At 26.4% G+C, this 26,797-nt stretch overlaps 1 protein-coding gene across 2 annotated transcripts in view; it reads right to left on the minus strand.

Annotated features, from left to right (window-relative positions):
• Positions 1-206: 206 nt before the first annotated feature.
• The window catches only part of LOC142328869 (carboxyl-terminal PDZ ligand of neuronal nitric oxide synthase protein), a 902,536-nt gene continuing 875,945 nt past the window's right edge, over positions 207-26,797 (minus strand). For both annotated transcript variants that reach the window (XM_075372996.1, XM_075372997.1), the window contains 4 exons: positions 25,231-25,388; positions 20,815-21,036; positions 16,540-16,653; positions 207-2,284 (listed from right to left, as the gene is read on the minus strand). In XM_075372996.1, the coding sequence (XP_075229111.1) occupies positions 1,445-2,284; positions 16,540-16,653; positions 20,815-21,036; positions 25,231-25,388 (1,334 nt within the window). In that variant the 3' untranslated portion in view covers positions 207-1,444. The remainder of the gene's footprint in view (positions 2,285-16,539; positions 16,654-20,814; positions 21,037-25,230; positions 25,389-26,797) is intronic.

Here is a 26,797-nt window from a genome sequence, read left to right on the forward strand (position 1 = left end):
AACAACAGAGCTCTCAAATTTTATTAAAAACAAAAAAAGATCTTTTAAACGAGTAATTTCTTTACACAAACATAGTGTCTGAAAATCATAATTAAATATTAAACTAAACTTTTAAGCCTTACACTATAAGTATATAACATTAACAGATAAACTTTCACAGAAAGTTTCTAAAAAAAAAAACAAAACAACATAAATTAGAGGTAATAAAGTTTTCTTATATGCAAGTATAAAATACATATTTCCCTTAATTAATAACAATAATGAAATAATCTTGGAAAATTAAAAAGGTGTTTATTTATCAATGTTTTTTACAAGTCTGTATATTAATTATATGGATACTAAATAATGATGATCACTATGAAGTACAACCTAAGGATGTGTAAACCACTGTGTATTCAGGGCTGCTGAGAGGAAAGAACCTAAGGCTGGAGTTACAGGATTTAAACTTAATATGAACCTGGAACCAAGGTAATTCCTCTATATCAGTGTCAAAAACACCAAAGGAATAAAAAAATACTAAATCATGATAAAATATTTGAACGTTAATCACTCATCTGAATTTAAAGGTGTTCTTAAATGAAACATACTGTAACAAAATCCATTGATGAAAATATTCTTTGCAAGATTTAATATCTTATCGTAACGAAAGATATATCTTATCAATTCAGTTAATACAAGTTAGAAAAAAAAACCATTAAATATTCTTGAAGTATTCTTACAAAAAAATACAATAAGAACTAGAGTGAAAACTAATATCAGTACATATCAAAAATTTAATTGCATATCTATCGCTACAAGAAATCATTTTCTGAAAGGCATAAGAATCATCCTAGGTTTATATACTACAACTTTGTAAACTTGTAATACAATTTGAATTAAAACTAAGACATCATCTAAGGTGGCATAGTTATATTTGATTTCAGTTTTTAGACGTTACAATATTATATGATTATTCATGAATTGTGTGATATTCCATGTAATGAAAATGTAAGATTATTGAAACATAGTATATTACATATATTTCCTATATTACATATATTATATAATTACATTTGAGTTAATTTTGTGAAATCAACATTCTGAAATTTTTGGGAAGTATAAAAAATACTAATGTAAGGATTACATATGAAGATATTCAATAATGTATTAGTAAAATGAACTCTATCAGTAGCAATCAGTATGAAATAAAATTCTATATTTTCATATTTGCAAAAAAATTATAATAATGAATATGTCTGATGTAAACAATAGGACCTACCAATCTAGGTCTCTTTCCACCCAGCCTATGTACCCAGCCTCAGTACCGTTCAGAGCCCTTTAGCCCTAGGGTTGACCATTTCTCTCTACAGCCCTGACTGTAATTATTTACTTCTGGAGTAAAAATGGCTAATTGTTTGTATGTGACCTGACCTGACCTAAATTAAATCAGATCAAGTGTGTCCGGTCATTTTGTTGTATGCCTTGCCCAAGCAGTTCTTTGTACCTGTGACATTAATTCACTTCTATTTGGCACTTTTTCACTAGTCGATCTAGTTATAAAAGGTCCATTCATTTGTTGTGTAGGTAAATTTTGAGATTTTCTAACAATATCTTCATCAGTCGGTGAAACATGTAATGTTGATAAAGCAGATGCTAACTGTGTTTGTTGTTTAGTAATGTCTTTATTTCGCTTATTACCTGGAGGTGGAGGATCTAATCTTGGAGGGACCATTTTTAATTCTTCATCAGAACCTACAATTATTCTTGTTCGACCATCACTTTCAGTCGTTGTTAAAGTTCCTGCTTGTGAAAGCGGACGAATAAATTGAGATTCTTCTGTTTCTGGTTTACGATGCTGCATTATCGGTGATCCTGAATAAGAAGAAGCCTGCGATACCCTAAAATTCATTGTTTGGGATGGTGAACTTTGCGGTTGTGGAACTACAGCAGGAGAGTAAATTCCACCAATTTGTTGATATAACTGATGACCATAGGGACTACCACCATAATTTTGAAGTCTTTGCATCAACTGTGATTGTAACTGTGATTGTAATTGCTGATCAGGTGACCCAAAATTAAAAATACTTGGTAACATGGTTTGGCGAGTATGAGGTGAACCAGGGACATAAGTTCCACTAGCAATATTTCTATTTTCAATCATACTTTGTTGTTGCTGTGATGCTAGCTGACGTAGAGCCTCTAGTTCTTGGAAATCTGGAAGGTAGACTGGACCCATTGATGGAGTTTGGGCATCGCACATTACTTGAGATGGCCCTGACTGCTGAGGTGTCTGCTGGTGTTGATGCTGCGGTCACCAATCATGATTATCATAAAATTTATTAAAATTAAAATTAAAAAGAAAATTTTTTGTACGACTCCAATTATAAATAATGGAATTTAGATACATATTATAATTTAATAATACATCTGAAAACATTTTAGAACTTATACAAATCAGTTTTAATTTTCAACATCATGATATCCTCTAGATATTAAAGATATAAGTTCATAATTTTATTAATTTCTAAATTTGGTGATGTCTTTTGCCTTGAACATAAAGCAAGAAGTCATTGTCTTGAACTACTGTTCTTTACTGATCTATTTTTATGCTTTTTATAAAAATGTGATATCTCCACAACTATGGTATATAAAAATTCAGTGTTATCAATGTAATATCGCAGCAACATTATATGATTATAAGATTTTGTAGTACAGTTTATTTTTTTTTTTTTTATTATACATTGGATCAGGACAACATTGATTCCTTTCTGACATAAAAGTATATAGCTTCCTTTTGAATATAAAATTTGGTTGCCTGAAAGAAAGTGGGCAGCTTAACTATAACAAAAAATCTAGCTGCCATTGCTTTACTTTAATGTTTAATAACAAGAATTTTAAATAAAATCAACACTGAGTGTATCTCGTATTTTCACAAACTGTAGGGTAAGGTAAATAAATTTAAAGTTATTTTATTTTTTAATGTCTTAATCAGAACAAAATGTAAAACTGGAAAATCTAAATCCCTATATTGTATTTTATGTAAATACGTATAATGAATTTCAGAAATATTTACTTATCGTTGAACTCAACTACACAAAATATTTAATCAGTGGGTCTGTGAAAAAACTCAAAACTCACAATGAATGATGCCCTTTCAAACATCATTAATGAATATTTATGCTCATCACCATCATAATAATCATTGCTTTGTTAAGTCTGCATATGAAGACATGAGTCATTACAACTATTAAATCACAAGATGCTTATCATTTGTAATCTGTAACACAATTGACAAATAACTGCTACCAGCATTGTTTTCTTTTATAAGTATTGGTGTGTTACTTCCAAAGATTTCTATAATGAACTGTTAAGATCACAAAGGGATAGAATATAGTTGCAATTAAAACCCTATCATCAAAATTTAATGGAATGATGTAACTACTTTGGCTGAAATTACCTGCTCTTAAAAAAAAATTGCAAATAATAAACAGAGCAGATTTGAATTGAGTGAATGCAGTGAACAGAATCTCAGTATAAATTAATTTGATGTTTAATCAACGGTGAACCACCAAATTGATACCTCTTTAAAAATTAAAATCTAATAATCGTATAATAGATAAATGAAGTTATACCTTAAAATAAAAGATTATAATTGGGGTTACCATTTTTAGATAATTGGAGTTGTACAATATAATTACAAAAATTAATTAAATAAATAAATTAATACAGAATTCATATTTCAATAACGTTTATGGGATTAGATTAAATCAATACTTAATATTTGTACATACAAAAATATTATGGAATTACAAAAGTTATTTAGTTCCAGGAAAAGAATGTTTAATGTCAAGAGATTTTATTTATACAATGCTTATTTAAATACTTTAATGAATTATTTATTATTATAAAAGTAAAGTTAGAAAAAATTATAAAAGCAATTTATTAAGTAAAGTTGGAATTTATTCCTGTTCAATGATTATAAAAAGTCATATAAATCATACCGGTTATTATAACATTTTATTTATTTTACTTAGAGGTAGGATCTGTTCATGTATGTCTGATGTTATGTAATTATATCCTAAACACTTGGTCACATATATGAGGACCATTTCCCAACACATGGGAGAAAGAAAATCTTGGCTATTATATCAATAGGTTGATAATTATATTTTAATAGGGGGTTTCCAGCAAACAAAGGCTAGAAACATTTTTGGAAAGAATAAAAAAGAAAAAAATATGTGCATAGAGTACTTTACCTCAAATAATAATTGAATTTTGTAGGGACATTGTGGAATGCAAACTAAATATATTTGAAACTGTATGTAATCCTGCTGAACCAGCTTACAATTGTAAGTTATTACAGATTATATTAAAAAGTTCTTACTTCTACTCAGCAAACAATGTTTACGCACATGTATAGACACCGATGGGCAACATTATAAATGTATTCTAGCCATTTACAAATTTGTTTAGGTCAACATGTCATTATCAGAAAGAACATCTGTCATTGTATGATATTAATTTGCACACAAATATAATATAAAATATTGCAATTGTTTATATATATATATATATATATATATATATATATATAAATAATCAACATTTTATGAATTATTAAGTACATTTAATATTAATTATAACATAAAATATTCTGATTTAACAAAATTGGCTGCATGGAAGAAAACTTTCAGGTGACTTTTTTTTTAAAAAAAGGGCCTATATTGATTTGACTGTGGTAAAGTAGTAGAGGGGTTCATTACATTCAATTTACAGCAAGAATTTTTAGAAACATTTTAATGCAATAAACTACTCTGGTTGCCCATCTAGCCAACCATAAAAGGTTTGAAATATTATACTTTATGTAGCTCGAACACAACATTAATATTTAACCCAAGTGTTGAGAACATGTAAAAACTAACATGAAGTGGCCATACTTAAAAAAAAATTGCATGAGAAATAGGCAAATTTAAAAATTAAAAGTCCAAGATTAAAACGGAAAATCTTTACAAGGTGATAACTTTTACAAACACATTAAAAATATATGTAAATACATGAATTCATTAATCCAACGTTCAGTAAATACTGTTTAATATGTTTAACAACTGATCTTATTTTTTATTATAATTATGTAACAAGAAATCTTTGAGGAGAAAATTCAAATTACTGTAGCGGATTATAAAATGGTTTTACAAAAGTAATATGGTATTTAATGATAATTTTAACTGTACTTATTAAAAATCAACATGAAAGGTTTGCTGTTATTAATTAATATGAAAGATAATTAGTTAAAAATGTTTATTATAGTTAAGTACGAGTACTAAGCAATAATACTATGTATTTCTTTATTATTATTCTTTATATTTTAATCAAAGGAGTTTTAATAAATAAATTTAAAGAATTTACAGTAATAATGTATATCAGAATTTATAGATTTTAACAATTATCCTACAGAAAAATATAATATGAGTAATGATGAAAACTATTAAAAATAACATGATAACAAATAATAAATTAAACAGTATTAGCCAAGAGTGAATAAGTAGATTTTACAATAGTGTAACATAAACTTAATTATAATAAATTTTATGTCAAGCACTATTAAACAAAAGCATACAATACTAATATTTCAAGTAAAAAATAAAATGTAAACACTATTTTTCAATCTTCTTAACTAAAAGTAGGAAATACATAATTATAAAAAAGTTAATCGTAAATATTAATTTTTAAGCATTTGATATTATGCAAAGATCTGAGTAATGAGAAAAAATTAAATACTAGCATTTATATTATTATAAATAAATATAGTAACATAATTTTCAGGTTTTTTTTTATCAATATAAATATACAATTACATTTTTTCGAAAAACTACAATTCTCAGGAAAATTAAATCTGTTTAACCTTTCTTATTTTTTGAATATGTAAACCAGAGATTTAACTACCTTAAAAATTTGTCCAGTTCACAATATGAAATAAATTAATAAACTCAAATTAATTTTTCACAAATTAATAAACACAAGTACAATATTTGTGAATTTTATTCAATGTGTTACAGTAGCTTAAGATAAGGTACATTGGAACTATTATCACATTTGAGAAAGATGTTTGTATAATATTAAGCTTGTCAATCCTCAGAACATTCCTGTTTTGTCAAATGATTACTGTGTAATAATAAATATTTTTAATTTAGTAAAAATTAATTACTATGTACAGTAGATAATAGAACATTTAATTGGTTTACATACTATCTGCAGGAAACCAATTTTGGAAAGTATAAAACAAATTATAAATAAATGGCATTATACCTTTAAAAATACAAATAAACCTGAATATTATGTTACTAATAAATAAAAAATAATAATAATATTTTTATAATACCAGCAGCATAAAAGTAAAGTATAATTATGCTTATTTTAGCCAATAAACAAAACATATTTATTGTAATTAATTTTAATTTTAAATTAAAATGGTGTAAAGAAATCAATTAATGAAACATCAGTATTGTTAATATTTACAGAATCACATTTATCATCCTTGGCTAAGACCTGTAAGAATAATGAAAAACTTAAATGCAGTCAAATATTATTTATTTTGAATATATATGAATACACACACATAGTTGAAACTAAAAAAAAAAAAAATAATAGTCATGAAACGAGACACAAAAACATAAAACATAGAAATGGTTTTTTTTTTTTTAATATAGATACATTATTATCTTTAGTGACAATTTAACAATCATTTCATTATAATACAAAAACAAATTATTTCTTAAAATGTTTTACTTGTGATTATTTTTTTCATGAAATAAAAAATAAAATAAAAGTTGAGTTAAAGAAGTAAAACAACACATTATAAAAACATTTAATTTATACAAAGTGTTTTAATTTCTTTTCCTGGGCTAGCTGTTATAAAAAGGCCTTTCGTTGTTTTCTAATTTTTTTTTAAAGATGTTGCAACACAATTCCTAGTCTACAGCCAGATGTTACATTGGTTCACAACTAGTAGGTGTCCCAATTCCTAACAATACCTACCTAATTTTAGCATTTAAGCAATAAAAAATATCAAATTTTTTTAAATAGCTTTTTGTGAAACATTTAAAAACACACCACTGATATACTCAATGTTTTCATTGCTTTATTTTTCAAGATCATTGGAATTTTTCAATATAAAAGTATTTAGAAATGAGGTAAAAAAAAAGAAGATTTCACTAATCTACTGTGATACATGCCTTGAACATACACTATCACTTGAGATGACCAAAAAGGAAGAATGACAAATATTTATAAGAGATATTTTTCAATAAAAAGATTCTATTAAAATATAATATCTAATACATACTGTAACCAAAACCAAATTGATGTTGGTTATTTGAGATACAGTCCACTTGTGAAAATGGTAAACCACCATATTCAAGGATAACAAATACTCCATGCAAGATTTATTACAAAATATATAGAAAAATATAAAGAGGATTCCAATACCCTTCTTCACTAAGCTGGCCTATTGCACATTATTAATATGCCAAGCTCATCAAAATTTGGTCCAACAAGGGGATTGCAATCCTCAAAAAATATCTACCTCTATCAAATCGGGTAACAATACTATTTTTGTATAACAATTTTTAATTGTATGAGAAGTGGCCTTGTGTATCCATTGTCTGAATTAACAAAAACCCATTTAAAAGAACCTTTCATTAATTTATTTTAAATAAAACTAAAATATTTTCTTTCATATAACCAATATTATTTTGTTATTAATTAATAAAACAATAAATTCTTACAACTTTGCTTAACATTAACAAATAATATATGATGAAATAATAATTGAGTATCACTTGGTCTTTGTATCTCAACACTTTTTTCTTAATTGTATTTTATACATTTATTACTTTATTTTTTATAAATGATATACTTAAACATTTTTTTTATAAAATTAATTATGCTTTTGGTGATACTTCTTTGACCAAGGCTTTACCCTAGTCTCCCTAATGGCCCAGGCAAATGCTGAGGCAATTTATCAGTGGAAAAATATATCTAACCATTCCTAAGGATGATCTGTAGAATTTATAACTAGATTATCTATTGAATCTTAATTTTATTTATTTTATTAAGTATACAAAAGTGAATGAACAAAATCAGTCTCCGGTAAAGCAATTCAGAAAGATTGGGAAAAATAGTATAATGCAACAGATTAATTTTAGTAAGTAGAGTAAGTTCTTATGATGCATAATTACTATTAATATAAGGAAATGATTGTTACACTAAGTATTTCAGTCAAATCCAATTTTATTAAAAATTGGAATAAAATATTATCTCTTATCTACCCTCTCCCCCTTTAAGGTCAAAATTAATAAACATTTAGGGTTACTAAATGTAACCTATTACACATCCTGGGCTGAATTTCAAACAGATGGAATCCAAAAAAATATAAATATATCAAAAAAATAAAAGGGAATATTAAGGTCATTACTAGCTCTATACCTATTTATTTAATTATGAACTAAAACCTTCACTTAAATGTCGGAAGATTAATACACAAGTTTTTGAAATCTCAGACATATGACCCCACATATACAAATCAAATGCTGAGCCTCATTTAAAATATAACTGGGATCACTCAGCTACCTCAATTCATAACCAGTGGAGTAATGAAAACAGCTAATACTTCACTAAAAATTATTTTTACTTCTTTACTCATTATAATTAAATATCATTAAGGTAAAAAATAATCTGTTAAAATTTCTTAAAATAATTTAATGAAAAAAAACCATTTCTGTTTTATTAATTTTTATATATTTATACTATTTTATCACAAACAGTAGTTAAGTATGAACACACTTAGCAATCACAATCACTAAACTATAACATCAAGCAGAAAAAAAAACTCCATGCTTATAATTTAAAAGACATTTTTAACAACACAGATATCTTAAAAGAGTAAAAAAGTTCTACTTATGGTTATAAAAAAAAAACCCAAAAGAAAGTTTTTGTATAATTCATAATTATAATGCTATTCACAAAGATTATTTCAGGAAATTTATCAACATTATTTTTTTGTGAAAATTTAACTGTTAAAGAACATCTAAATTGTTTGCATAAATGCTAGAATGGAATTAAATAAAATAATCATACAGACAAAAGTACGTTTCCAAAGAAATATTTAAACCATCTTCATTAGGAAATAAAGTCTTTGTTATAAAAAAGATTAGAAAGGAGGAAAACACATTTTCATTTTTAAACTATTCTAAAATAAAAAAAAATAAAACCAAAGAAATGTTTTAATATTGGTTAAAATAGCTAATAAAGTTTATGCTGTAGAAGGAAACTAGCATTAATGAACTATTGGGATTGGACACTTACTGTTACTGACAATAATAATAAATATAAATAAACCTTTAAATGAATTAATATTAATGCTTACAGATTATGAAAAAAAAAATAAACATTTTCATTGTTTTCATTTCTTAGACAAGAAACTAAAAACTAAACAATGATACAACATTATCTTAATTAATTAAACAGAATAAATATGAAAACTCTTGTTTAAAATAATAAAAAAATTTGTAAACTTCATTTCAATAATTATAATGAGCTTTATTTAAATAATTCAACTTCTACAAGGCACCAAAGATTAATCAGAATAATAACAAGAATTAAAATATGATATTAGTGTTTTGATGGAGAACATATGTAATAATACCTAACGTCAGTAGATACATGAATGGTATAATATTCTAATTTATGTTTGTATATAAAGACAATTCTAATCAATTATTTATGTTTTGAAAGTCATAAAGCACTGACCCATAATGACTTCTGTACATCTTGTTAATGCTGACTAGGCTCTGTATAATAACTGACAGTTTTATATTTATCTAAAATGTTCAGATTATATTTCATGCTTTAGTATGTCGTATATTTTAATGTTTCACTTTATTTGAGACAGTAAAAGGGTATAAGCAGCTTCTATGCTGTTATGATTATGTAACCTGATTAATGAAACACCCGAGTTTAAATAATTTTGTACATTACAGTTCAAAGAAAACATATTGTATACCAAATTAAAGCCTATACCTATTTTACATTATTTTATTACCAACATTTTTACACAGTATGGAATGCGTCATTTGTATGCAGTTTGTAAAAAAACTGCAAGAAAACATGCTTTTCTTTATTTTTGGTACATATGAACAATTTTTTATCTCTATAAATTTGAAAGAGAAGAATTCTGTAATGTATTTATTTAACAAATGTTTGTTAAAATATGGGTTTTCACTTAAACCTCATGAGCAATTATTTCAACAACAGTAAGTATCTAAAAAAATGCTATTTCTACTAACAGTAATTAAATCAAAATAATTTTCTTTTATAGTAATGAATTATAACAGTAGTAAACTACCTTTGTAATTAATTTCAACTTATCTATTTTTTCTTACATTATAGAAGCCTAATTTAAGTTGTGAACAACATATAATATCTACATTATTCAATATATGGCTTAATATTCAATTTAAAATTTATTTAAAGGATTAATTCTTTAATTTATTAGGTCTTAGCTAAAATGTTCAATAGCTAAAAGCTATTGAAAAATTTCCTAAAAGCAAAACATTTATTTTTATTGTAGGAAATGGTAACTAATTTATTTTTATTATTGGAAGTGGTAGTTGATTATTATCGTCTAGGTGCAAATGATTTTCATTTTCTTATCTGAAGCAAATGATTGAACCAAAATAAAAATTAAAAAGATTTTTTAATAAATATCATTTTAATTTTTTTAGGTATGGTAACAATTTTTATTTTTGTTTTAAACTTGTTTACTACTGTAAAAAATTATTTTGATATAATTACTTCAAAAGATAATCATTTTTAAAATTATTTTTGTTGCCACCAAAATGAACTGAAATGTTTCAGAGGAAAAAATAAAATTAATTCTTCAAGTATATTATATTTTGCAGAATTGTTTTGAGCATTTGCAGTCTTAGTTAAAGAGCCTGGAAATTACAAACATGCTCTACAAAAAAAAAAAAATTGTGTTGTCCCATGGTTTTCTGTAGATGTATTTAAATGAGTTCTTGTAATAAAATAATATAAAATAGAGCATGTTCAATCTGGTATTTATTATGTTTTCTTCAAATTACACTTCTTTCAAATTTTTAGTACCTTCTTTGATTAATCACAGTACAGTCACATCATTTTAACTGATTTAAATAAAATTTAACAGTACTTTCAGATATACTGTCCTCATGAACAATAAATAACACAAGTTACATTCAGTTTGAAAATCTAAGCAAAACAAATACAAATAAATACACAAACTGCATTTTAAAACATAATAAATAATACAGAAGATGTAAATAAAAGTGTAAAAAATATACTTTTTCAAAAAACAAAAAATTTTGTAACATATGTGTGTGTGTGTGTGTGTGTGTGTGTGTGTATATATATATATATATATATATATGTATAGGGACTAAGTAAAAACAATTATAAAAATAAGTGCTGATAAAATTGAGGAATATTTTACTAGTAATATAAATCTACCTGCAAACTATAGTAACTACCACAAACCTGCTAAAAAAAGAAAAATGGATAATTATTGATATATATAGATTTTCTTTTTGAATTAAAACTGAATTAAAAGTTAAATTAAGAAATTAAATCACATTAAAGGTTCACTTCTTAGGAATGAAAAGAAATTAAACCAGTCTGTAATTAGAACATACCCTGACTTAGTTCAATATTAGGGAACTTGTAAACAAACATTCCCATGGTAATAAACTAAGACATCAAAATATCTCACAAATTTTAAAATAAAATACCATGAAGACAAATTAACATAACAGTGTGTTCATCTAGCAATGTCAATAGTCCTGAAATAAAAAATTAAAGTGTAATTGGAATAAATTTTACCATCAATCGGCAATAGTTGATTTATTTACTGTTTTCATTTAATTATTCTATTATATAAAACATCGAGGGAATTTTCTATCTTGTAATCTTAAGACAGACAGGTATTGTATGGGTGTGGTCTTAACAGAAATTTGTTTCTTAATGTTTACATAAGAAGTAAAAAAATAAATAAAACTTGAAATTAAATCATATGAAACTAAAAGAAAAAACTAAAAATCCTAATTAGTAAATTTTAGGTTGAATATATCTTAATTTTCAGAAAATACCTTTGAATCTACAAAAAATTAATGAAATTCCTGGCAGTATAAACAATAGGGTTATACTACTTTAAATTACTAATTGAAAGAGCAATGCTATTTTGCTTATTGTGATGACACCATAAGTTTTGCACACTTTCTTCTAAGTTGCCAATGCAATTGTAAACTTCTCTATCAATACACATATCAATATGTCCAACAGAACTCAACAGAATTGTTGATCACTTAAAAATTTTAATTCTTTTACTGTCAAGAATAGGAGTTTGTGACATTCTTTATTACAACCATCTTCTTTTCAGTGATTTCATCTCTTCCTTGCACATTACCATCAACAATATGTTGTACTGACAAACAATATCATCTACACTTGTGTCATTAATAATGATTAAATTACCATCCAAAATAACAACAAAGTAAACTACACGACAGTAAATTCATTCAGATCTACTTTCACCTGTTACATTTTCTTCCATTATTTTATAATGCATTTGACACTGGTATTTTCATCATGCTCAATTAACGTGCCATTCTTAAAAAAGGGGAAGGCTATTAATTTTTACCATTATCCCATGGTCTTAAAATTATTGGCATTTAACAAATAATTTACTGGCATAACATTATAGGATTTGTTTTTAATAAGAAATGTTTAACCAAGTAATAGTTGTTGGTAGATTTATATAGATTTAAAAAGTAAAAAATATTTTTAAAAGATTATTTACAATCTAAAATTACATAGATTCAGCTGAGTTCAATGGTTTAACTAGAAACATGGACAGCAAACAGAAAAGAACTGAAAAACTTTTGTAAAAACGGCAAAACAATCAATTTCAGAATAAGCAGAAGGATTGTAATTAAACTGTAGACAAAAACAGTATATTGCCATTCAGTAGCAGTAAGATAAAAAGAAAAAAAAACTTTAACTTTCAACTTTTTATTGTGGCTACATCTAAGAAAGTGGCCTATGTTCTTGAAAGTAAAACTAAACCTCTGGAAAGAGCAAGCACATATAAATTGATTTGTAAAGACAATGATTGGAAATTCAGAAAACATAAGGCAAATTAAATGAAAATTAAAATTAGATAATGGAGCATTAGATTCACTGAAAGAGTAGAAAATCGGAGAAATTGGTTTTAGCTCAACAGGGCCTGGAAACTGAAGTGTTTAGTAGTTTATGTACAAATACTATATACTAATTCCTCACTATCTAATGATGATGTTTATTTTATAATCAAAATTGTAATCTATTAGTTTTTAAATAATTTTTTTTTACCATAATTTAATTTATTGAATAAATTTTAATAGGTACAAAGATAATGTTCTAGTGTAAATCTAATTATTGAAATTTAGGACAACTATTGGAAAAGTATGAAGAAAGTCGATTGTGTGGAATTTTTACAAATTCCCAACACACTCAGAATAAAACAGGTTTTTGAGAATTGTGGAGTAATCAAATTATATAAATTACACAATTGACAATATTATGTTTGTTTTCACTTCCTTCATTAACTGAATTAATAATAAGGATAATTTCTATTATTATTAATAATAAAACAGACAGAAAATTGTTAGGCTGCAAAATTTTATGATTCACTTTAACAATTTCAACCATATCTTAGCTGTTTACCAACAGATTTGAACAAGTAAGGTGTCACTTTGTTCACAATAAAAGGCTTAATATTTTATCTAATGGTATAATTCAATAAAACTAATATTTACAGCGCTATTAATGATTTAAAAAATTCAATGGCTACCATTTTGGAATATTCAAGGGTAAAACATTTAAATTTATTTTATAGATGATGATGATGATGATGTTGCTTTACTTTACACCAAATTTTTCACAAAAATATATCAATTTGTTCTTAAAATATACATTTTTATTGAAAAACAAAAACTGGCAGAGGAGGAAAATGAAATGAGGTAGGACATTTGTCCACATAAATTTTTTTGTTCATTTTGATGTCCTGAATCAGTCCCTTAAGTTTTGGCCAACACCTCCTGGGACGTGTGTGTGCTTATTTTTTTTTGATTCACATACTGTTATAATGAACAGTAATAAGAATTCGAAGGTAATTATAAATTATCTTTGTATAAATATTTACATTAATAGATATTTAGAAATACCCACTTATTGCTGTTATTTATTGCCATCTTTTTTTCTTGTGGCGAGTGTTTTTGTAGCATATTAATTTTTTTTTTCAGGCAAAAATTAATTTTAAAATAAAAAACAAAACAAAAACATCTATCTGTGTGATTAAAGATTGATTTGTTTTTCTAATTATTCTGCTACCACAATGTACTCACTGATTTATAAAATCATTGCAAATGAAATTAAAATGAGTTTTGGTGAATAGTGAATATAATATTCATTCTTTTTTAAAATATATTATAATTTTACAATTTTTTAATATACTTGTATTGAACTGTTTTCTGTTAAAATTAGTACATCATGAAATCACAAGAGAGTGAAAATAAAGTAAACATTGTGAGTATTTTAAAATATTTATTAACTCATTCTGTAGTTATGTTGGATTTTTATAAAATTTTCATTTAAGTATTTTGAAATTATAAGGATAGATTACAACCTTAAGAAATTAATTGTATATAAAAAATTGTTATATTTTACCTGATATAACACAGTTATATGAAACAGACTGTTATAGATTAAGTGAAATAGTATTATTCTCAAACTAATGAAAAAATAATAATAATTTAATAAATTTCAACCTAAAAATTAAGTCAACAAATTACATATAATTATATTTTTAAGTGAAATTTATATTTTGAAATATACTGAAATCAAAAGACCACTTAATTACTTCTGGCTGTAGTGAAAAATGTATCCAAAAACTAATTAAAAATGAAAAATACTATAATAAATTATTTTACAAAAAAAAAAAATAATTTTGCGCCAGAAGGCCAGAGGTAGATTTCACCAGTGTTAAGTAGGGGATAAAAAAGATTTTTCCACCTTAAAATGAAGAAACTTTCAAATTTACTCAATACGACAATGGTTGCATGTGAAAAAATTTTCACGTTTAGCATACGACAAGCCCCATCTTCTTACAATTCCGGCTACATTTTGGTCATTCCTTGCCATAAGGGTTGGTCATATCAAAAATTGTTTCAGACAAAAGCTTTTAGGTAATCTTTACAGGACTAACTGTTTTGATACTGTACCTGTTAAGGGAGGTATGATTTTTTTTTGTCTTCAAAACCCCATTTTTTCCACCCCTGGGCTAATGGTTGGTGACATCAAAAAACTTTACTTAGATACATTTTAGGCCCTTTTCCAAAGAATAGTAGGACTTTAAATAAATTTGATATTTTACTTAATAAGAAAGTTACAGCGATTTGTTTTTTCCAAAAAGCCCTCCCACTTCCACCCCCATGGTCTGATTTTGCCCATTAACAAACTCGACTAGATTTTGGGTTGTTATATTTTATGTATAAATTTGAAAATGATTGGTGAAAAATTACGGCAGTTATTGTGTCCACCAGAGTGAAATATATATATATACTTTTGAACTGATGGTGGTTTTAGTGTCTAGGGCATGTGAAACAAGTAGATGTCAAAATTTTCCAGAAGTTGAATCATGGTACCCGTTACAATAGGTAGCTTTCTTATGAAAGCTACCTAAAAAGTAATATCAAAAATGTTTATGAAAAATGTATTCAAAACACTACAGTATTATTATATCATGCATACCATGCAATAAAAGCCCAAAAAATGTTTAAATAACAGTTGACATGCAAAGCTAAAACTGTAAACATTTTGAGCTTAGAAAAATGATCAACTTTATAAAAAAACAAAATGTGAAGTTAACTGTATTAAATCTTCTCTTCAAAGAATAAAAATATGTTGAACACATCACGCACAAAAACAATAAAAATTAAAAGGAATTTTATAAATCTAAAAATACAGTACACATTTAGAAATGATTTTAATATAAATTAACATAAAAGATAAAATATACTACATCAAGTCTTCATTTAAAATAAATATAATTTTTTTTATATTAATTATTTTTTTTACTAAATTTTTTTTTTTTTTTTAGAAAAATTGTTTAAATGACATTATATTTTTAAAAATATATAATAAAAAATTATTGTTTAAGTATAACTTGTAAACCATGTTACAACAAAGTAAAAATAACTGAGTTTCATAGAATTTATAATTTTACATGAATTAGCGCTAACAAAAATTACAATAATAATTTTTCTTTATGAAAAAAAAAAATCATGTTTCTAAGCAACCTTTAAATAATTATTTAAATCTATAATACGAACATGCAATGATTAATTTAATAATATATACATTTGTGTACAAACTATTTACAAATAAATGTATCCATAGGGCAACAAAAAAATATTATCATAAAAAGCCTACCTGTGGTATAGCTGTTACTTGCTGAAGTCTTTCTTGTTCCTGTAAATGACCAACTAATGCTGAAATGTGATCTAATAATTCCTTATTGTGCACCAATAACTGATGTGTTCTTGCCTAAATAAAAAAGAGGAAAAAATAATTTAAAATATTCAGCAAATAAACAGAAAACCATAGAACTCTTGAAAACAATCAGTTAATTAAATTTATTATTTATAATATTTTGTAAAACATCAAACTCATGTAAAAATTGGCAACCCAAATATCTAGTGTTTTTTTTTTAAATTAATGACTATTGTTATTAATAACATAAATGACATATACCCAATATCCATTAGAAAGTTATTACCTTGAATACTAGTAAAAGAAGTTAAATAAATTCAAAAAAAAAATTAGAATCGCTGATTGGCAAAAATGCTGTTACACATATATGAGTTAGTTTACATGCATACTTGTTAGCAAAGTATGAAGATTGGTGCTGGCGACATAGCTGGCTGCCAAGTTTGCTCATGGAGTTCTCATTAAATTTTATAAAAAAAATAATACAGTTTTGGTCAAATATTTAAATAGTTATAAAACCCTCTTTAGGAAATAATAATTTTAAAAAAAATTATACTGAAATTTATCAATTTACTTAAAAGTTAAAGTGGAAAACAACACAGTTCAGTATGTTAAAAAAAGTTTCACATGTTTAGCATATGACAAACCTCATCTTACAATTCCAGCATAATTTTGGTCATCCCTGGCCGTAAGGGTTGGTCATCTCAAAAATTGTTTCAGACAAAAGTTTTAGGCAATGTCTAGAGGGCTAACAACCATTTTAAACTGATTTGATACTGTGCTTGTTAAGCTCAGGTCGAAAAATATTTATCAACAATTTTTTTATTATTATAGCTTCATTTCCATGTATACTTCAGGTATAATCCTTGAAATTAAAAAGTTAACAGAAATGCTAGATATTAAGATTATGCACTATTTTGACTATATTAGAATTTTTAAGATTTAAAAAAAAAATGTATTTCATTTAAATAAGTTATGATAAAATATCTTATACAATTCATTAGAATCATTAATTGATATTTTAAAATACATATTAAAAAAATCTTTTATTTTCATCTGAAAGAACTCAAGTTGAAATCATAGTTAGGTTTTGAATTTTGCACATTTTATAAAACTGTACATATATTGTGTCTTTATAGAAACAAGATAACAAATTTCCTTTGATGTGATTAAGTTGTACGATAGTCTGATATCAAGACAAACATAATTTCAATCATTATAGAAAATGTCAAGCTAGATGATGAAAGTATAAGCATTGTATGATAATAAGATACTGTTTGAAAATAGAACAAAAAAATAAATAAACAAAAACAAAGTGTATCAAGGCAATAGAAGCTCAAACAACCACCTGCAGAAAGAGGAAAAGTTCAAGCTGCAGGTAGACTTAAAGTAGTCAAGGCTTTTTAAGTAAAAAAAAAGGTTTCAAGAATGAAAAAGTTTTAAGAAGTTATCTTTTCTAGCCAGGTATGTTTATTCTACAATTCAGAAAAACTGCAGGACATTCTCATAATAAAAGAAGTAATCTATGGTAAAATAATCATTTTATAATGAAATGAGATACAAATATAGCATTTATTTCTGTATATAAATACACAGATTAGTACTGCTTGATGATTGTTCTATAAACCCAAAAATCCTGCATCAAAGTTTAATTTTTTCTCTAAACAATATTTTTTTATTAATACATACAGGACATGTTTTAATGCTTCAATATTTTTATCAAAATCTAATCAAACTTTTTGTACATGTTTTATAATTATTACTACCTTTCTAGAATAGTAAGGATCACTAAAATCAATATAACACCCCAGTCCAGTTTCCAAGTATTTAACAATAAAAGGTAAGAATAAAATTGACTAAAACTAATTATGAATATTATTGCTATTATTTTTTAAAAAATTAAACTTTTAGCAATTAAATAAAAACCAAATATATAAGTAGATTTTATTACAATAATATAATAAAAATATAAAGGCTGTTTTATTTTATCATTCCATTAATTCAAATCAATTAAAAGTTTGTGTACTACATGCACATGTAAGATATACTCATTTTATGTTGTCGTAGTAACTGTAAAAGGACAGTAAAGATAATACTACTGCTTTTTTCTTTTAGCACTTTCATTAACAGTGAACTGTCTGACTAATAATAATTTATTTATTCTTTTTCATTTCACATCAGTAATTAAGTTATTCTTACTCATTTAAATTAAAGTTCTAATGACAGTAAAAGAGAAGTAAACAATCATCAATGATTATGAACACTGACTAAATTAAGTGGCAGTGGATATGTACAATATAAAAACAAAATGTGTTCTTAGAAATGAAGTTTATGATCTAGTAGATCTGAACTTTCATGTTTCATTGCAGTATATTCAAGAAGGTAGACTAACATTATTAAATGTTCAACAACTCACAATGGAAATAATGGAATGTTTTCTTCCACAGAATCTTTTGGATATAAGCTCTGAAACTTCCTATAGAAGAAAAAACTCCAATATTTCTATTAAGAATTGTTTAATATTTAAAAATCTTATCATGTTTTATCATACTGTTCAACAAAGATAAATAATAAACTAAAGAATTTACTTCTAAATATATTTCTAATGATAATTGAAAAATATATAAGTAATGCATTACCAAATAAAGTATATGATATTGTGTTCAATGTAATAACAAAATAATGATAGATCTTTAAAAAATAGTGGAAAAGGATTATGGAAAATTATAAAAAAAATTATATAGGAATTAACAAATGGTTCAATTTCAGGAACCTTTTCAATTTTTAGCTAGTAGATTTATAAATTGTTAAAAATATGCATGAAGAATTTTTTCTTTGACCTAATAAATATAATTCAACCTTATAATATTTTTAACATTTAAAAATAAGGGCAAAAAAAAAAAGGGCTGAACATTCCAAAACACAGAAATGAGAATAGATATATAAAAAAAATGACAGTTGTTGAATTTGAGAATGAATTTTAAAGAGAGTAATGAAGCGTAGATGATAATAGGCAAAAATAATGATGAGTAGCTCTGAGTTTTTCCTTAACACCTTCCCACAATTCAGAAAAAATCTTTTTTGGAATTTTTTTATTACTGTTTGATGCTTCTATCCTGCTGCCAGAAAAACTGAATTCAAACCCTGAATCCAGAAACATATCCCCAGAAACTTGCATCTTGCATAAAAGCTGAAATTACTGACAGCTGTAGCTCTGTACAGAATATTAATTTGGGTTAGTATTGAACTGCAGTGAGTGATTATTTTGTGTGTGTAATATACATATACACAAGTAGTTTAATCATGAAACATTGATGAGAAAGGCATGAGTAGCATGTACGTATTGGATTTATAATTGTAGTGTAGATTTTCAACATAAGTTTAGATATGAAAATTTTATTAATAATGATGATAACAATGTTACTGTATGATAACTTTATATAGAGTTATACTAGCCAATGAATAACTGTAATGTTTTGTTAAATCCCAATACTAATTATAAGAAATTGTAGTTTGATTTACTAATTATGTGTGAAAGTTATAAAGTAATTTTTATACTCAAGCCAAATATTTATAGATGTGATAATAGAAAAAAATGTAAAAAGAAACAAGTACTGTTTACTATAAAATTACAAAAACTTTAAATTTCAAATATTTGATTATCTTCTATAAATTATAATTGTTTACTAGTCAACCCTTCAAAAACTGAATTTTCTTTACACAGCAGTATTTAATTACACAATGTTTATTTCCAATGATAATAAAAAAAATAGTTAAACAAGCAATTTCTTGGCAGTATCTATATTTAAACCATTGTCTAGACTAGAAGCTGTAAACAACAACTGATGTTGCATTAAACAACTCATCTAATATTGGATAACATCAATTACTGGCATGAGCAATAGTCATCCAACGTTAAATAAAAATTTCTAAAAGAAAATAAGTAAAAACTGATTTCAGAAAATATTTCTCAATAATTTCTGAATGATACTTTTAAAATTTTTCTTTAAATCTATTTTTTTGAAGTAAGAACAAACAACTACCAACATTTTACTTATCCTTTATTTGATTCCAACTTCAAAAAATCTGAATTAAAAAGTATTACTTTTTAATTTCAACTTAAATTCAAATAACAATCATGCTAGTTGCTATATTTTATTTAATAAATTAACACATAATACTATTATAACACCTTAAAAATCACACTATTATATGCACCTGAGCTTCAAGCCTTGCTGCTGTTTCTGCTGCTAGTTGATCCCGCAGTAGATGCACTTGTGCAACAGCTGCAGCAGTCTGTTGATTCTGTTGTTCTAGCTGTTCTCTAAGTAACTGTAATTCATGATGCGCACTTAATGGAGTACCTGCGGATGGTAGAACGTTCTCCATTCCAGTCTTTAGAGGTTCACTAAGTGGTGACATGTAAGTTTCTCCTCCGCTCTAAAAAAAGTAAAATTTTGGTTAAAATAAAATGAGCAATGTTCTTGGTTATAAACTTACAATCAGGATCTGTCTCAAGCATAAGAAGTGGACCCACCAAACTGTCAAACAATTTGCTTTTTTCAATCAACAGTTACTTCATTGATCTACATGGAAGAATAATAGTCCTTTACAAGAAGGGTTTTCTTGGGTTGAATCCTGATCAGGGTTGGCATTTTTCTCACGCTAAAATATTTATTTATCATCTGAAAGAAGGTAAGGTTGATGTAATTAGACATCAGCTGTAACTACCAGAAAATTAAATAAATAAAATTTTCTTAGAATAAGTGACTGAATAATATCTTACTGAATTTGAATAAACCTAACAGTAAAAATCAATTTACCAAAATTTATCAAAATCCAAAATTTTTACCAAAATTTTGATCAATTAATCAAAATCTAACTTATCAATTGATGTAATGGTTAACTATGATATTTGACAACTTATTAAATATTTTATTTTTAATTATTTCTTAACAAAGGTGATTTGCTACCCCAAAAAATGTGGCACTCTACATGACCAGCTACTTTTCCTATAATGTTCATATTGACTCCTAGTTATTACTAAAACTAAATATTATCTAATGGAACATAACTAAATGCAAATAAAGAAGTTGACATAATTAACAATGCTAGATGTACATTATGTTTCAAAAGACTGAAGTTTGTTTCCAAACACCTGTGTGGTGTAAATTGCCCAAATCAGTTCATGTATTGTTAAATGTAAAGAATAAACACTCTACATAACCTAAAAAAAAGAATTCACATTATACTACTACACTGGTATATAAAATTGTAATATTTGTTAAAGTTTAGAAAGTATATACACATAAATAAGCACTAGTTCTACCTGGGGTGAGTGGAGTTAAGTTGGTACTAATAATAGTACAAGGGAGGAGAGAGTGTACCACAATACGGCACTGTAAGTAGCAAAAAGCCAATCACTTTGTTGCAATCATGTTGTTTTCATTTACACATTTTATAAAAACTATCTTTCAATACTCATCAACAGTTTTTTTTTTATTATTACCTTTCATTCACACTTACCTTGACAATGCATAAGCCAAGATCTAGCCACTGATTAGAACAAGATGTAGATTTAGAAGTCAAAGCAAATGAGTAAAAAATTTTTGTTTAAACAAAATGACACAAACATAAATGACATATATGAGATAGATCTGCTAAATTAAAAAAACCCTTATCCTTACTTCCATCTTTTCTATTTTGTTAAAATAAAAAAATAAGTATTAAAACCTAAAAAATGAATAAAATGCAAAAAATTAAATAAGATTAATAAAATGAAAATGTAATAACACCACACACACACACACACACACACACACACACACACACACACACACACACACACACAAACACACACACAATGTAATTGTGTAGCTATTCCTTGTGCTTTCCTGCTGGTCCAGCAATCCATACTCATCCAACTTGTCAACTGAGTTTTCTAAATTTTAATAAGTAGTACTTACATAATCATTAGAAAAAATGTTTATATTTTACACACAGCACAAAAAAGGGGAAAACATAACAGGTTAGATTAATCTGAAATAGACAAACGTACTAATAATAAAATTACAATTTCAAAATTTTTCCCTCCCACACTAAAACTAAATAAATCCCTTCCACCTACATTAACTCCACCTACTAAACTACCCACCAATACTATTTTAATCAAAAATCTATTATTAGTTGGAGTAATTATTATTATTATTATCATTATTAATGCCCATCAAAAAGATAAAACAAATTTGTCTCAATGAAAATATAATAAAAAATAAAAATTAGGAACAGTATTTAAGAATAAAAATAATAATAATAATGATTTATTATTTTATTTAAGATGAAATTTTCATTCATAGAACAGAAATACTATAACCTCAATTTTTACGTAAATAATGCAATAACTGAAAAACAAACTTATAGCAATTATGAAATCTAACATGTAGGAATGTTAAATGGAAACACTAGAATAAAACATCTATGGTTAAAATGCTTCTTGTTATAAAAATCTATAAAGTTAAAATCAAAGAAAAGATAAGTAAACATAACAACACTACCAGTAACAAAAATAATTTATTATTATTATTTGTAGGTAGGTGTTAAGTTATGAAAGGTCAAGAATTTGCCTTATGACTTGGAGCTATTTTAGCATTCCTTGAAAGTCTACATGACCTCACATGCTTATTTATTTACTAACTGCTCTGTTAAGATTACACCTCACTCATTCACTTTGTACTGAATTTAACAAATTGAGCTCTATAACAAAATTGGATTGTAGTGAATATTAAAATAAATTACAAAACAAGATTGCAATTGTGGTTGAATATGGAAGCTTGGAAAGGACTAAACATAATCTAGCTATTTTAGCAATACTGTAAGCATTATTTTCAGAAATATCAGGCATTACTTTTAGGCGACAGTTGAGGAGGAGCATTCCTTAGATTCTTAGCCCTGCGGAGGATAGCTGAGGGGGTCTGATGCAGTTATAGATTTATAAATAGAATAGCAAACTGGGTGGCTAGGGGTTCCCTGGGTGTTTACTTCATCAAGATAGGCGTTTTGCCATCAAGTCCCGGTTAGGTAAGATATTCGCTGTTAGCATGAGAATGAATATGTGGAGAACCCTATGAAGCTGCTGTGTGGGAGGTGTAGGCATTGACCTCGCTCCCAAAAGTGGATCAGAACAGAAAGAGATGAGGTATGTTTTCAATAGAGGCTTATTAAATTTGTGAATCTGTTTCTTGATTTTTAAGTAAATCAAGAGGACTTTGAGTAAATTGAATTTTTGGACAAAATTATACTTGTGTTGTTGGTATGAATAATATTTTTGGTCTTAAAGGACTCAATTAAGTAATGACCTCAATGTAGTCTGACTGAAGTTAGGTATAAAAGAGTTTTTGTGTGAAACCTTCATTGTTAGAGGAAGGCGATAGCAAGTTGTGTAAATACACTGATGGAAATGTCTGCCAAGGTATTTGAATTGGTGGCATCCTGACAGAGGCTAAACTGATGACTGTGTTGCACTATCAATTTTAGAAGGTCTAAAAGAAGACCTCTAAAGCCCATCAGAACTAGAAACCAAGGGAGTGGTGTGGCAACCAGAATTGTCACAAGGCAGGCGTCTTCCCCTATGAGGGTCAGGATGTTGAGGAGGTGCTTCTAATATTCTTATATTCTTTTTTTGTATTTATCAATGTTATTTTTACAAGGTATCTAAAGAGCAAATGATAAAAGGTATAAACATATGTCCCCAACTTTATGTAAAATATTAGTTGGGTAAATTTTGATAACTGGACAGAATTTCTTTTTTAGACTGTAATAATAAACCAAAAATTTAGCCAATTGACTACAAAATTTGGAGCAATATTGTTTGTAAAGCACATATTTTATTAAGAAAATTGTAGTATCTGCTTTAATAATAACAAAGTAAAAAGTAACAGATTTAAAAGAAAAAATATGTATCCTTAAATTTTTCTATAGGACAACTTGTTCAGTCAAAAGTTTTGTACATGACAGGTTATATAAAATCTAACTCACTATCAGTATAGCAATTTTTTCCACTCCAAACAAACGCTTGTGTTTTTTTCTTTTTAATAAAAGAAATTACATTTTGTTGAAAATATAATATTTATTGGTTATTAACTTTGTAAATATTATTATATTAAACCATTTTTAACAGTGTTACTCAGTGTTTGTTATCTGACATATTGATACATTGGATGGGTTTGGATTGTGTCATAATTCAAAGTTTATATTACTACATAAAACATGAAACGTGTTATTATGGTGCAGTGCATTATACTTACCTTCCTATATGAAAGGTAGATAATAGTAATGGTATCACACCAGACAAAGTTCTAGAATTGTTTCCTAGTAACCATTATGTAGTTAAGTTCTAATGAAGAAGGTATATTGGCATGTAAAAAGCTACAGTTGCATTCAGTAAATCAGTAGAGGAAATAACTGCCTACATCTTTAATTCAGGAAAGCTGCATAACAAAGGTATCAGTTTTTTTTACAAGAAATTGGATGTGAGGATAAAGAAACAACATACAGCAATCATTCAAAGTAAAACAGTCACAGGATAAGAGTTCAAAAAACAAAAAAAACAATGAATAAATAGATTTAAAAACTGACCAGAGGAGACTTGCGATGATTATGAGATTGAGGTGGTGGGGGAATGATATCGAGTCGAAGAGGCCGTTGGGCAGGAGCAGGTGTTGTTGCTTCAGAATGAGCATCCAGCGTAGAGAGCGAATCCTGAGTATCACAGCTAAGTGGATCGGCTAACCTCTCTGAAACAGAATAAATAAGAGGTCAATGAAATGTTTCAGTTTACTTTTAATACTTTACATCTCTAAATTTGTACATACATCCTTTATTTCATCTTTTGAAAAGGATTTACACACACACACACACACACACACACTCACAGTTTATCCAGTACTACTTTGTAAAAAAAAAGAAGCTTTAAAGTAATTATATCAGTGTGAGACTAAATTAGATAATATTAAAAGGAGTAAGTCTCAACCTAAAACGCTTTTTATGTATATGTTATCCAAAAATTAATTTGTACTGCAGCCTCTCACAAACTAGGAAAAGATACCAAATGCCTCGCAGTCTTGATTAGATTATTAGCATAACTGGGCTGTTGCCAAGCTTTTTGGTGGAGTGATAGCATTTCTGTCTTATAATTTCATCTAGAAGGTTCTATGCTCACATCCTGGTCAGCTACAAAATTCATTTATCATACAGGTGTAATTTGTAATGGATAATGCTCAATTACAGCTTGTCATAGTTCTTAAACGAAACTTGAATATATAATGTCTAGTCAGGAAACTGATAAGAAATCAGTGTAATGTACAAATAAAAGATTTATCATAATCAAGATTTAATTAAAGTAGTAACTTCTACAACAACCATTGTAAATATTTATATAACAAAAGCCAATGAGATTCTACGATTACATTATACATATTAAAATAAAATGAAATTGTGTAGAATATTTTACTTAGCAGTTTTGTAGTATTACACCTTTTCTGTTTTTTATTAAGAGATTGAAACAGTTATGTTGTAATCAAATGCTTCAGGGTAAAGAAATTAACAGTTTTGAATTTTCATATTTACCAAGTCTTGATCTTTATATTTAAGATACTAAAAATGAGATGAGAGTTCTACAATGAATGTATAAGAAGAAATAATTAAAGAAACTGTAAAACTGATATATCTTCATAATTTTAGCATATAAAGTAAAATATTCTATAAAAGCTTTTATACCTAACTGAAAGCTGATTAGGGAAAAGATGTTCATTGGCGTATTTTATAACTGTTCTGGTTGTACAATTTAAGGTAAAAAGTGATATTAAATGCATTAGTTTGAATCACAAGGTGTTAAAATTGTCAATATTTATTGAGCAGGAGTGAAAGAATATTTTTATGTTGATAGATATTAAAGAGGGAATAACAAACATTTATTAACTTCTTAAAATGAGAGCTCAGTTATGGTGCTGGACAAGATAGCAAGATAAAAAATTACCTTGATCACAGCAATCCCTTTGTGTCTGATCACTCTTTTCTTTCATTCTCTCCCTTTCTTAAAGGGATGAAGGATCCCTTTTTCCTTGGATAGACACCATGATAATTATGTTGATTTTCATACTATTAAGAATAATGCTAAATTTGTATACTGGCTTAAATATCCATC

This window comes from Lycorma delicatula, chromosome 8, assembly GCF_047948215.1.
Source record: "Lycorma delicatula isolate Av1 chromosome 8, ASM4794821v1, whole genome shotgun sequence".
NCBI lineage: Eukaryota > Metazoa > Arthropoda > Insecta > Hemiptera > Fulgoridae > Lycorma > Lycorma delicatula.